The sequence below is a fragment of the Trifolium pratense genome, linkage group LG7 (genome assembly GCF_020283565.1).
Source record: "Trifolium pratense cultivar HEN17-A07 linkage group LG7, ARS_RC_1.1, whole genome shotgun sequence".
In the NCBI taxonomy this organism is placed as follows: domain Eukaryota; kingdom Viridiplantae; phylum Streptophyta; class Magnoliopsida; order Fabales; family Fabaceae; genus Trifolium; species Trifolium pratense.
The window spans coordinates 3,131,487-3,146,028 of record NC_060065.1 but is presented as its reverse complement, the minus strand read 5'-3'; the positions used below and the strand labels follow the sequence as shown (position 1 = coordinate 3,146,028).

At 37.7% G+C, this 14,542-nt stretch overlaps 1 protein-coding gene across 1 annotated transcript; it reads left to right on the top strand.

Annotated features, from left to right (window-relative positions):
- Positions 1 to 8,750: 8,750 nt before the first annotated feature.
- LOC123893662 (ATP-dependent 6-phosphofructokinase 6-like) lies at positions 8,751 to 14,207 on the top strand. Its single transcript, XM_045943431.1, has 12 exons — positions 8,751 to 9,362; positions 9,462 to 9,508; positions 9,619 to 9,658; positions 10,033 to 10,095; positions 10,186 to 10,323; positions 10,739 to 10,951; positions 11,382 to 11,450; positions 11,575 to 11,704; positions 11,843 to 12,108; positions 13,140 to 13,188; positions 13,279 to 13,433; positions 13,768 to 14,207. The coding sequence occupies exons 1-12, from the start codon at positions 9,258 to 9,260 to the stop codon at positions 13,996 to 13,998; spliced, it is 1,506 nt and encodes a 501-aa protein (XP_045799387.1). The 5' UTR covers positions 8,751 to 9,257; the 3' UTR covers positions 13,999 to 14,207.
- The last annotated feature ends 335 nt before the right edge of the window (positions 14,208 to 14,542 follow it).

Below are 14,542 nucleotides of genomic sequence, written 5' to 3'. Positions count from 1 at the left end.
TCTTGGTATGTGTCACTAAGTCTAAGTGAAAGAAGAACACTTAGAATCAAGTGAAAGACAGTATGTTTGAAGATGTGTTGATCAATGCAAGTAAAAGAAGACAATGTCTAACTGAATGTTAGAACATTATTCGAGACATGTTTCCTGTAAAGATCAACAAGGAAGTGAAATGGACAGTTTGATCAACCACGTGTCAGAAGGGAATGCATAAAAGGTCTACTTTGAATCCATCTGAATCTACTTCTATTTTGCTTAGTCAACAAAATGTGCATCATCTAGGAAACCTACTTCTAAATCCATTATCCAGGTTAATCTTATCTCTCAAAAGGTCCTAGAAAAGTCTTTCTATGTTTGTTGATGATGTTAATAAACCTACCAAACTCGTTTTGATAATCTCATTGATTTAGTTGTCACCCCTAATGTTGAATTAAATGTTGTTACCTCTGTTAAAGGTTTTTGTCAGTTCAAATGTTGTGGGTAGTGTTGAAACATCTGTGAGATTTGTCTCTGAAATTGTAATTCTAGATAAACCAAGATCTCTTAAAACCATAGGTCAGTCTAGTATGAATGTTGTGGTTGTTGATGACATTTTTTTTAAATTTTTTCATGTGTCATCTTTCAAAGTTGTTGATTCTGTCACTTTGTTATTCCCCACTAAAGTTGTGGTTGTGTTCCCCAAAGAAACCTCACCGGAGTCTGATGTCACATCAGATGTTGAAACATCTTGGACCAACCTGTTCGTGTTGTTGAAACCTGTTCTACAATTCCCCAAACTGATGCTAATATGGTTCTGAGAGTCATAAACCTGATGGTGGTTTGGAGTATTGAAGTTTAGACTATGGTGGAAGAAACTGATCTTGATGATCTTCCACGTGACCAAGTTATTGCTCAAAGTATGACTGAAAGAGAACTGGTCATGCTATGACTATTTGTGTTGATGTGCATTCTGCTGAGAAGTACTATATGTGTTCAGATGTGTTAAGATCAGATGTGATAATGGTCAGATATGTGATACTTAAATGTGATTACTACTACTATATGTGACAGTTTCAGATCTTCTTTTGAAACCTCTAGCTTTATGTTCTCATGAAATATGCTATGATGTCACCCATGATGTCTACACATCCTGATCTGATTTTTTGAGAATTTATTTTTCTCTGATGTGTGAGAATTTATTTTCCTCAGTATATGGGAGTTTATTTCTCCCTTTGTGCTTTAAAGGAGAAAGAAGCTACGAGGAGTATTACTAGTACCTGACATTATTATCTCTGTTGGTGTGAATATTGTTGATTCCACAAACACAATTGTAGATATTAATGTTCTTGTTGCTGCTGCATCTTAGACAAAAGATGCTATTGGTTCTGTTGTGGATAAACCAAAACAAACTGTTCCTAAAAAGGATGTTGTGCCAGACGTTGACACATCTGTGGTCCAACCTAAGGCTGATGTTACTATTGTCCAGAAACCTGTTCAAGAAACTGCTGTGGTGAAAGTTGTTGGGACATCTGTTGACCCATGTGACTCATATGATGAAGAAACAAGATCTGATGAAGAAAATTCTGCTGAGGTTGAAGAAGGGTCTCTCAGTCTAAAGAAAGTCATCAAACTGTGCCACTTAATGAAGAAGTGGTTGATTCTGAAAAGAATATGTATGAGGTTAATGTGCCTGCTAGTAAGAAGAAATAGAGTCTGAAAAGAAAGGAAGCATCTTCAAGTGACTCTAAGAATGATGTTGAGGAGGATGTGCCAGACATCACACCCTTTGCCTCAAAGAAAAAGACTGGTGGGAAAAAGATCCCTCAGAATGTGCTTGTTGCTCTCTGTGGCAATGTTTCCTTTCATCGTGCTTCCTTTGCACAAAGATGAGATTATGTGTACAAGGGGAGTTTCTGTTAGATGGATGCTGCATGCCCTGATTGGAAGACCACGTGCTTTGATACCATGCTGGAAGAACCTGTGCTAGAAGCTGTGCTAGAAGCTGTGCTAGAAGCTGTGCTACCATATGTTGCAACATCTTTGCTAACATGTGACGTATTTTGTGATTGCTCCTATTCGCTCTGATACCACGCTAAATAAACATGTTGAAACATCTTTGCTAACATGTGCTATGTGTTGTGCTATCATGTGTTGAAACATCTTTGTTGTCAATGCTCTGATACCATACCGGAGGAACCTGTGCTATCTGATGTGCTACTAGATGGTGAAACATCTTGTTCATCATGTTGAAAATTTTGTGCTGATGAAGTGTGATCTGTTTTAGGCTATTTGATGATGACTCCACTGCTAATCTATATCTGATGAGGTATGTATCCCATGGTGTTGTCTTCGTTTGTAGTAGCTTTGTGCACTATGTTCCTGGATATCTCTACTATTGTACTATTTGATTAATGCATGAAGACCCTATTTTGTCTACACTTCTGACTAAAAAGGGAAGTACTTAAGTAGTTGGTAGACATGATATGTTTTGCTGCTAATGTCTGTTGTGCTACCTGATGTCGAAACGTATGCATGCTCTTTTAGTGGTTGGATGTGTTCTACTATATGATATGGTGTCTGATGCTTAGACATCTGCTAATCTTGAGTGGTGTAGTATTGAATATGTGCTGCTGTATGCTTATGTGCTGATATGGATGAAAAATTGAGGGGGAGTAAGAATTGTTTTCTGATGATCATTCTGATAAGCATGTGCCAAAGTATTTGGAGGGAGTAAAATTAATTTTTGCTCTGATTCTGATTTTGAGGGGAAGTAGCATAATGCAGTAAGTAGTTACTATTCTGTTGTGCAATGATCTATTTGTTTGCTCTAGATGATGTTCTGCCATATGTTGGAACATCCTGGTTGCATGAGAACTTATTTTTCTCAGCTTTGTGGGAATCTACTCTTCCCAACTGCTATTTTGTGGTTTGCTTAAGGAGTTGTGATCCGTGATGTGTTTTGTGTGCGGTAGCAGTATGTGATGTATGGTATCTGATGATTATATGATGTGGAGCATAATGTTGAGGACATTTTCCTTTTCTGTTTGTACGTGATGTAATGCTTCTGCTATTTCAAGACTATGGATTGCTAGATACTAATATATGGACCTGTTATGCTCTGATATTCTGCACTATGGATTTCTGTGATGTTCATTACTATTGCTCTTAATGCACGAAGTTTTTTTTTTGGCATATTTTGTGGCTAAAAAGGGGGAGTAGTATGTTTGTGTTTGTCTGCTACTTTATAATGTTGTATCTGATGTTGTGACATGCTAGTCTAGCCTGTCTATGAAGAAGTAGTAGTGTGTGCAGCGACATGCATGAATTCAGGGGGAGTAAGAACCAGTTTTTCTGATGGCCTGATGAGATGCATCAGCTGATGTATTCAGGGGGAGCAAAAGTATGTTTTTCTCTGATCTGATATTAAGGGGGAGTAATGCAATATCAAGTTCTTTGCCTATGTGTGCTTAATGTATGGATGTTATGATGCGCTACAAAATGTTGAACCATCTTGATGCTGATGTGGGAATTTATTTTTCCCAAGTGTGCTTGTGAGAGTTTATTTCTCTCTACTGAAGGATGAAGCTAAGTATGTTATGATTCCGCTGCTGTGTATGCCTCTGATGGTTTATGGTAAAGTTTATTTCTTTACCCTGTGCGTTATTTTCATTTGAGGAATTCTTTTGGAAGTAACATAGAAGATGTTCTCCCTTCCTTCATATTTGTGTGCTCACGTTGACTTGAAGGATTGTATGGTTTTTAAATCTCTCTGTGCTAATTAATGGGCTGAAGTTGTTTTAGCCAAAAATTGCCAAAGGGGGAGATTGTTGGATATTTGTGTGTTGGCCTCATTTTGCTAAAACAAATATACAAGCAAGATGTTAGACCAAATGTTTCAACATGTTGGGTACAAAAGATGTTGGACCAAATGTTGTAACATGTTTGGGTACGACAGTCAGATTGCCCAAATCTCGCGCATTTATTACACGTATCTGCTATATATGGAAATCCACTCTACAAACGTGTATATCAAGATTTGATCTGATCAAGACGTTATTAGTGCAGATATCTTATTATCAAGACTTAATGGAATGATTCAACACATTGTTTATTTCCTAAAGAGGATCAACTATTTTAGGAAAGATTTTATTAAGGTCTGATTTGCTTAGCTGGACGTGACTCAAAGACCAGCTGTGTTCTGAAGCTTATCTTGGAAGATCAGGAGCGTGCTAGCTCTGTCTATATAAAGAAGACTCAAGACCAAGATTTTAATCAACCGAAACCATTGTTTCATCAAAGATGTAGTCTTTAGGGTTTCGTGTCTTTAAGCCACTCTCTAGGAGAGTTGGTGTAAGTGAACCACTCGGGTTGTGAGATGGTCACTATGTCCTCACTCAGAAACCTTTAGGTAATGAGTTGAGTATTGTAATATCTCTGAAGCTTTTAAGCAAGGAGATAATGTTTGTATTTTTAATTGTGATTCTTACTTGTGGATTCTATAACACGAGTTAAGAACTGAGTTTGTTATTGTAAGGTTACTCCTAAGCTTTGAAGTACGGAGTTTACCGTGTGTGATTCACTTGAAGCTTTTAAGCAAGAGTGAAGTAGTGTCTTGGTAAGTTGTTGCCACATCATTCCCAACATTTTATAAACAACACAGGTTGTGTTGAGTGAGTGGAAGTGAGATGGGATCTCATGTCTAGGAGTTCCTAGGCAGAAGTTACATGAGTAGTGTCGAGGTCATAAGGCGTAAACCTAGGATTTGCTGGAGGTCTTAGTGTAAGACGTAAACCGAGGGTTTGCTGGAGGTCTTAGTGACTAGAGCTATTAGTGGATTTCCTTCCTGGATTGGTATCCCCCAGAGTAGGCAGGTTGGCTGAACTGGGTTAACAATTTCCTGTGCAGTTTATTTACTTGTTGATTTTATTATGTTTCGTAAGATGTTCCAACATTAAGTATGACATTCTCTTTAAATTGAATGTTGGAACATCTGATAAAACATTATTTCTCAGTATCCGTTTTAATGTTATATGCCTTGCCGTGTTATTTTTGTCAGACCAGATGTCTCGACATTCTATACAACATCTGGTTCTGCTATACCAGAATTTCAGCTACCATAGCCATATTAAAGGCTTCAAAATTCCGAAAACCCAAACCCCCTTTATCTTTGGGGCAAGCCAGTCTCTCCCATGCTAACCAATGAATACCTTTACTATTACCATTACCACCTCCCCACCAAAAGGCATTTATCATTTTTTCAATATCATCAATAAAAGAAGAAGGGAGGATAAACACACTCATAACATAAGTTGGGATGGCTTGAAGCACTGACTTTATCATAATCTCTTTTCCAGCTTTCGATAAGGCTCGTCCTCGCCATGAATTTACCCTCTTCCAGATACGGTCTTTAATATAGGAAAAAATTGCCTTCTTACTTCTACCTACCATAGACGGTAGGCCGAGATAAATACTTGTTCCCAACACATGTCGCACACCAAGTATACCGGCTAAATCAGCTTGAGCCGCCTGTGACATATTGCGACTAATGAACACCTCAGACTTAGACAGGTTAATTTCTTGGCCCGAGGCCTGTTCATAAGTTTGTAGAATACTTAAGAGTTGGGTCACCTCAGCAACATTAGCTCTGCAAAATAAGAAACAGTCATCTGCAAACAGGAGATGAGACACTTCCGGGGCGCCTCGACAAATTCGCACACCATGAATGTCTCCTTGTCTAACAGCTTGGTGTATTAGAGCGGTCAGTCCTTCCGCCACAAGAATAAATAAATAAGGGGACAATGGGTCTCCCTGCCGTAAACCTCTTCCCGGAGTAATAGGACCAACCTTGTCAAAATTCATAAGCACTGAATAGTTAAGAGAACTCACACACATCATCATCCATTGTATCCACTTCTCTCCAAACCCCATTTTGACTAACATACCACGAAGGAAACCCCAATCCACCTTGTCATAAGCCTTACTAATATCAATTTTTAATGCTAACTCACCTCTATATCCTCTAGTCTTTCTCTTCATAGCATGTATAACTTCAATAGCAATAAGGGCATTATCAAGGATCGACCGACCTTCGACAAAAGCTGACTGCTCCTGGGAAACACATTTATCCAGACAAAGCTTCAACCTATTAGCAAGCACTTTCGAAACTATCTTGTAGAGGACATTACACAGAGAAATAGGTCTCAAATCTTTCATCGAAGTAGGATTATCACACTTAGGGATGAGACAAATATTAGTTTCATTAAGGCTAGAAGGAAAATACCCCCTATCTAACCAGGAAGATGCAGCTACAAAAATATCGTCTCCGCAATGTTCCCAGAACCGTTGGTAGAAAGCTGGGTTGAAACCATCAGGACCTGGTGATTTATCCGGGTGCATCTGAAATAAAGCTTGTTGTAATTCAATTTTGGTCAGGGGTGCCATAAGTAAATGATTATCCTCCTCTGTCACCCTTTGCTGGATAAGATTAAGTACAGGTTCATGAATGCCGCTTATATTTCTGAAGAGAGCATTAAAATAGTTCTTAGCTACTCGGCACAAATCCTCTTGAGTATGAACTGCAGTACCTGCTTCATCCATGAGTTTGGTAATCTTTTTTTTCTTACTACGAACTGAAGTGAACATATGAAAAAATCGAGTATTCAAGTCACCTTCTTGAAGCCAATGCATCTTGGCTCGCTGCTTCCAGTACCCTTCCTCCTGAACCAGTAAAGTAGCATGCTTATCAGAACATTCCTGAAACCTCTTACTCTCTTCCTCCCCCTGATTATCCCTCAACGCCTCCATCTCACGGACACATTCTTCAATCTCTTGTTTAAACTTCACTCTTTTCCTTTTGCCCCACCTTTGTAACTTGTTAGCACACCGAGCAACACGATCAACTATCGCAACTTTGTCATTCGCACCCCACCCATCAATCACCGTCTCTTCCAAATCCGGTTCCTTCAGCCATTTATTCTCAAACCGAAAGGCGCCATTGAAGCGGACTGTTATAGTAGGAGAGCATTGGAGTAAAATTGGACTATGATCTGAATGTGAAGCCAAGAGGTTAGATAGTCTTACGTCAAGAAAGAGATGCAGCCAACTCGTACTAGCCATAGCTCTATCCAACCGCTCTTCAATAACATGAGGTGTACCTCTACTTTTGATCCAAGTAAATGGGTGTCCTGTAAGAGGAATATCGATCAAATTACAGTCAGCGATAGCTTGTCTGAATCCCATACACAACCAATTGGGATGTGGGTGAATGCCCTTTTTATCCTCCTGTGAAAGTAGATCATTAAAATCACCAATTATACACCAGGGTACAGGGGACATATTAACTAACTCTCGCAAAAGATTCCATGCATGTCTCCGTCTACTACGCTCCGGATATCCATAATAACATGTTAACCTCCACTCCCCCTTCTGCTCATCCTCCACTAACATATTAATAAAGTTTCTCGAATAATTTAAAACGCTACATTTATTATTATCCTTCCAGAACACCGCCAGACCTCCACTCTGCCCCTCCACATCAATAGCCAGACAAGAATCGTAACCTAATGTAACCCGAATAGGTTCAAGGTGTCTAGCATGAGATAATGTTTCAGACAAGAATAAAATATCCGGCTTATGTTCTCGGGCAAGCTTCCGCAAATTAGGAATTGCGCTCGGGCCGCCCAAGCCCCGACAATTCCAACTAAGAATATTCATGAGTCCCGACAGTCCTGGGAACTGCCAGGACCTGCCGATAAAAAATGCTGGTTAAGTTGCTCATCTGTCACTGCAGGAGTTATAACTTCAGCACGTCTGCGCTTTTTCTCCATATGATTTTCCATCTGCTCAGGGTGAACCACTTCAGTTAACAATGGGGTAATCTGTCTACTTTCTCTCAGATTGGACCTAGCAGAGAGGGCTAAAAGCGGTGTATCAACATTCCTAATAACGCCTGGTTCAGTGGGAACAACTGAATTTCGTCGATTAGTTACCATTGACGGGGTAGATATTATGTCATTGTTGTCGTGAAGCACCACAGAGTTTACCCCTGGTTCACTTTCCCTATCTGTAGCATGTGCATTTGGGCGTTCTGAATGAGATTGGGAAGAATGCGAAGAATTCGGTGCACTTCCCCTTGATTGGCTTCCAGTAAACGTATCAGCCCTACCTCTCCCTTCCTCATGCAACCATCGCGAGTCCATACGACCACCAGGACGGCGAACATCTGCTCTAATTTCGCTAGACCAACTTCGCCTCCCATCATCCCTCTTTTGCTTTGTGTGTGTAAATATATATCTTAAAAAAATGAAAGGTGTTAAAAAGGTGAGACAGGACACAAATCCTAACTTAACTATCATAAATATTGAAATTATTAATGCCGGACATCATAACCGGGGTTCAAACTTCAATCCCTCGAATTTCTAATGGCTTTATCATTTCGTCTATTTACCAAAAATAAAAAGGGTGAGACAAAATCTGATTCGGGGGTTAATTCTGACATCGAATAGTTTAAGTTCCTTCCAATCGCAATTGTGGGGATTGAATCGTGATTTTTTTTGTTCCTTCTTATTTGTTTCTCATAGATTAATTATTTATTCTTTTACTAGTTACTACTAGTATAACATAGTGGAATGGATCTCTCAATATATTTTTTCTCAATTTTCACATTTCAACCATCAATCAACTTTCTTCCATTTCTTTTAAATTTAAATATTATTTTATATTTATGATCCAATAGTCAATTATCCACATTATTTCCTCAATTTATTTTTGAACTTGAGAGAATCCTCTCTAGAGAATATATCCTTATCTATTTTTACTCTCTTTTTTTGGTAGATATTTGTCGTTACCAAAAAACATGGGCAGCATAAACAACACTTCCTTTAGATTAGAACAGTACCCGGTAAGAATGCGCCACTAGTTTTGTTCTCCCACCCACCGTGTGCTGATTCTTTCTGGTAAAAACAAAGTCAAGCAGATTCGCACAACTAGCATTATTCTTCCCATACACACAACTCAACTCTACAAACGCTTTCCGATTTCAATCTCCACCGTCCATCTGTACTCACCAACGGTCCAAACCCATCCTGACACGTCAGTAAAATATCTAAATATTGTTAAAAAATTAAACAGATCGCCGCAAAACTAAGCGAACGTTTTCTCATTTTCCTCCTTTCTTACTCATTCCACTCTCTTTCCTTTCTTCTTCTTTCTACTTCGCCGCGCACTCCAAAATCAAAAAACAGAGAAGAAAAAAAAAATAGTAACAGCGAAATCGCGAAGAAATGGCGTCAAGCGAATCTACTACTCAGATGAAGGTCGTCCATGGCGACGCCGGTTACATACTCGAAGACGTTCCTCATCTCTCCGACTACGTTCCAAATCTTCCTGTAACTTTCTCATTCTTTCTCGGAATTTCTACAGTAACATTTTCGATCGCATTTATCTACGATTCGTTAATAGTTGAATTTTGTTTGAACTTTTTGTAGACGTATCCGAATCCGCTTCGATCCAATCCAGCTTATTCGGTTGTTAAGTAAGTTAATCAGTTTGTTTAGTATTGTGAATTTGTGATTGTGATTGTGATCTGATTATGAAATGTGTTAGTTATTTGAATTGTTGATTTTCTGTTATTTGCGGTTTCAGGCAGTATTTCGTGCACATGGAAGATACCGTTCCTCAGAAGGTTCTATATCTATCTCTGTTTATGCGCACTCTACCTGTTCGTTCATTTTCTTCATTGTATTTATATCGATCGCTGTTGCGATCTTCTGCATTACCTGATCTATACACTTGAATTTGTTATATGTTGTTTTGTGTGTGTTTAGGAGATAAGCATGAGGAATAGGAAACTGAGTGTTCATTGATTACTACGAATACTTAATTAATTAATTCTCAATAATTGAAAGAATAAACTGAAAGCTCATTGTTATTACTGTTGAGTTTTTCCTGCAATCAGAGAAAGAGGAAAGTAAATAAAATAAAAATCCTGCACTTGGCTCTTATTTATCAGTATTAACAAGATGCATTGGTGTATAACTCTATTGGATTTTTCTTTAGGTTGTTGTCCACAAGGATGGTCCTAGAGGTGTTCATTTTCGGCGTGCAGGACCTCGACAAAAGGTTATTTCTCTTGTTGTCTGTATAAATGGTATTAGGAATATATGATTCAGTTGGATTGAATTTACTGATACCTAGTAAAACGTTGTGTAGGTATATTTTAGATCAGATGATGTTGTTGCGTGTATTGTCACGTGTGGTGGTCTCTGCCCTGGCCTCAACACTGTCATAAGGGAAATTGTCTGTGGCCTTTCTTACATGTACGGTGTCGACAAAGTCCTTGGCATAGATGTGAGTGGGTGAATTCCATTTTAATTTGTGTTCATTACATTATTTCTCCCTGGCATCTTTGTGTGTGGTTATCTTATTTCATTCTTTTAAATTAAATAAGATTCCAAATTAGTACACATTATTAGATGTTCTCTGGATACTGGAAGTGTGCCCATTGCACAAGTTTAGAAACTTGATCATATCCTTTTCCATTCCTGAAAGCCATGACCAAATGGACAAATGTAATTGGAGTTGTACTTTCTTGAATTAATTATATGTTTAAGATACATATAGATAAAGGTTAAACTAAACAAACGTTTGGTTTTCATGAAGTCACTTTTCTCTTTGCTTTACTTTATCACATTAGTTTTCTTACTTGAGTTGCATTTCTTGATTCATTATTTTCACCACTGAACTATATCTGATTTTTACACAGGGTGGTTATAGAGGTTTTTATTCAAAGAACACCATTGATTTAACTCCTAAAGTGGTGAATGACATCCATAAGCGCGGAGGAACAATTCTTGGGACATCCCGAGGTGGGCATGATACTAGCAAGATAGTTGACAGCATCCAGGATCGGGGAATTAATCAGGTTTATATTATTGGAGGGGATGGAACACAACGAGGAGCGGCTGTGATTTACGAGGTATGGTGATAATAGAATATTCCTCCCTTTGGACTCCATTAAGAAAAATTAGAGCATATTGCAGTCAAAGAAGAAATATTTTTAATATATGCCTTTTTGGTTACTAATTCACACATTTGCATAGTTTACGTATGTTTATTTGTTGAATTTCTTGTTATATTCTAATGAAGTTTTTGAGAACATAATTGTGAATTTTTTACGATCTATTACATTATGTTGATTTTCAAAAAGGTGGTTTGTATGGTTCGGTACTACCTCTTATGGTCAGTTCAAGCTTTACGATAGTTTCAATGAACAGCTGGGATGATTGTAATAAAACAAATTGTACATAAATTTTCTATGTATAACTGCCTGATTGACTTGTTGTCATTCTTGGCATCTTTTTAGTATAGGAGCCAAGCATTCTGAACATATTTTGGTTATCGTACAGGAAGTTAGACGGCGTGGTCTGAAAGTATCAATTGCTGGAATTCCTAAAACCATAGATAATGACATCCCGGTATGCTCGATCTCAATGTCTAAATCTCTTTTCATCCAGAACTCTGACCCTTTTGTCTGAATTACTGTTACATCTGAAGAGTCAGTTATCAACCTTCGTGTGGGTTTTTCTTCTGTTTCATTAGGTTATTGACAGGTCCTTTGGTTTTGATACTGCGGTTGAGGAGGCTCAACGTGCCATTAATGCAGCACATGTTGAAGCTGAAAGTGTTGAGAATGGCATTGGTGTTGTAAAGCTAATGGGTCGATACAGTGGTATGTATACTTCACATTTATGTTGATATCTTATAAGGCTCTAAATTAGATTAGTTAAACCCTGTATCTTCACTGCACGCTACTCTCTTAAATCAAACTTGCTTTTTGTGAGTGTCATAATGGATACTGCTTCCACAGGTTTTATTGCGATGTATGCTACTCTTGCTAGCAGAGATGTGGACTGTTGCTTGATTCCAGAGTCACCTTTCCACCTTGAAGGAAAGGGAGGACTTTTTGAATTTACTAAGAAAAGGCTGAAAGAAAATGGACATATGGTCATAGTCATAGCTGAGGGGGCAGGGCAAGATCTTCTTACAGAAAGCATGCAAGACGTGGACCAGAAGGATGCTTCCGGAAACAAGCTACTTCAAGATGTTGGTTTATGGATATCTCATAAGATCAAGGTATTTGTATATAAGAAGATTCTTAAAACACAATCATTTTTCTAAAAAATTATATAACATAGGGCTGCTTGCCTAATTGGTTATACATCTCTATGATGAATTAAGAGCTCGGGGAGGAGCTCTCTCCAACTACATGTTAACTGGTGCTAGATAAGATTCATTTACACCCTATTTGGATTCGTTTTAGCTTATAATGAAAGTTTCAACTAAATTAAGTATATGGCTCTTACAAAAAATTTATGGGTGTTTATGAATAAGTTAAACTAGAGAGGTTAAAAAACAATTAAGATGCAGAAGGGAATTTTGAATTTCAACTTATACAAGAAGCATTTTTTTTATTTTTTTTGCAAGTAGCTTTTATTTATTTTATAAAAGAAACTCAGTTATTCAAGCTTTATCGTATTTGTTGTGAAGTTTATCTTAACTGGCTCTTAACTGATTTGAATCTTTATGAGACTGGCATTCACTGTCTTAAGATAGTTGATCAAATTTCCACTTGTGCCCGTGCAGAAAAAACTTGTTTGCACTATTTGCAGTACTCTGGTATCGTGATATTTGATATTTATGTACCTGGCTGGTATACTTTTATAGAAACCGTTGTTTTATTTGTAACTGCAGCCTCTGGTGGTCATACATCTTTCTTTGTAATAACTTATTTTTATTCCAGTAGTACATAATGTCGAGTCATCAATCAATTTGATCAACATTATTCTTCTTTTCTCATTTTGTCTATCCAGCATCCACTTTCAGCAGATACTAAATACTTCTGCATGCCGTTTACCAAAAACAAAAAAATACCTCTGCATGCCACTCAATGATATTACTTGAATTGTGATATAAAAATGAAAGGGAAAAAGGGCCAATTTCAAAAGCCTAACTTCCCTGTAGATTGTCAAAGTTGCATTGTCCATTTTTTTGTATTTATTTACTGCAAGTCTGTGCGTTAAAAGTAAAAGTCAGTCTATCATCCAGAACAGTCAGCCTGTGCAACTCGCTCTCCCTTTTAATAAACACGTGTCTTGCTGTAATAGGATCATTTTGCAAAGGAGAATAAGATGGCCATTGTTCTTAAATATATAGGTCAGTTTTGTTAACTGTGTCCTCTTTCATTTTGATCTATTTATATCTTAGACAACTATGGCTAGATTTCTTAACTTGGTTATCTGCCAGATCCAACTTACATGATCCGGGCAATTCCAAGCAATGCATCGGACAGTGTTTACTGCACACTTCTTGCTCAAAGTGCAGTTCACGGTGCAATGGCAGGATATACTGGATTCACGGCTGGACTTGTCAATGGCAGGCATACTTATATTCCATTGAATGTAAGTTACGACATATCCTTACACAGTTTTATAATCTGACGCTCATTTTTTTTGTACTGTAATTTTCTGTTTCTGTTATTGCTTTATACCAAGTGGTTGCAACTGGTTAATAATAGTATGTGTTTAAGTATATCAGATATGCTACTGTCGTTGAGATGGGAAGATAAAATTACTATATGCATTAAGTTCGTCATATGTTTTCACTGCATATTTGTGCAGAAGAACAAATGCTTATATGATGCTTATTTGCATCCAATTTTCTATTGATGGTTTCTTATTTTCCCAAGATCATAATTGTTCTGACACTAATATATGTTCAAACTTTGATACCCAGAGAATCACTGAGAGGATGAACAAGGTTGTGATTACTGACAGAATGTGGGCAAGGCTGCTTTCTTCAACGACCCAGCCAAGCTTTTTGAAACCCAAAGATGTTCATGAAGTCAAGAAAGCAGAACAACCTCCGGCTCAGTTGTTAGAAGGGGGCAATTGCAATGGTGGTGCTGAGGAAGCGAAGAAAGTAGAACAAATTCCCACACAGTTGTTAGAATCCAAGATAAACTAAAATCAGGAAATCACATCGACGGTGACAGTTGTATCAAGAAATAAGATTAGATAAGGGCTTGTTCATCCAAAATTGTATTTGGTGTTGAATTTCTGTAGTTATAAAGTTTTGCTGGAATGATTCGACCTGATTAAGAAATTTGGGGGTGCAATCTAGTTAAGTACTGAATTTATATAATGGAGTTTCATAGGAATAACTGAATTAAGCTATATGCTCTCTTCTTTTTTTCATTTCATAAAATGTCCGTAATCAATCATGTAACGCAGGCTAAACACAGTTAATCACTGTCTCAGCTCATTAAGTTTGCGCATACGGCAAAATTTGATGAGTTCGAGCTATTTGAGTTTTTATGTTTTGTGAATGAGTTTGAGCTATTTGTGTATATCTTGACAAGGGTTTTAGAACAGCATGCTACTGCAATTTGGACTGCCAATGAACCATGAAATGTGAAAATAATAATTTGTGAATTGAACTGTGTTTTAACACCACGAGTTGACTTTCAAATCTCCGCAGGGAAATATATTGGGAACATGTGATGATTTAT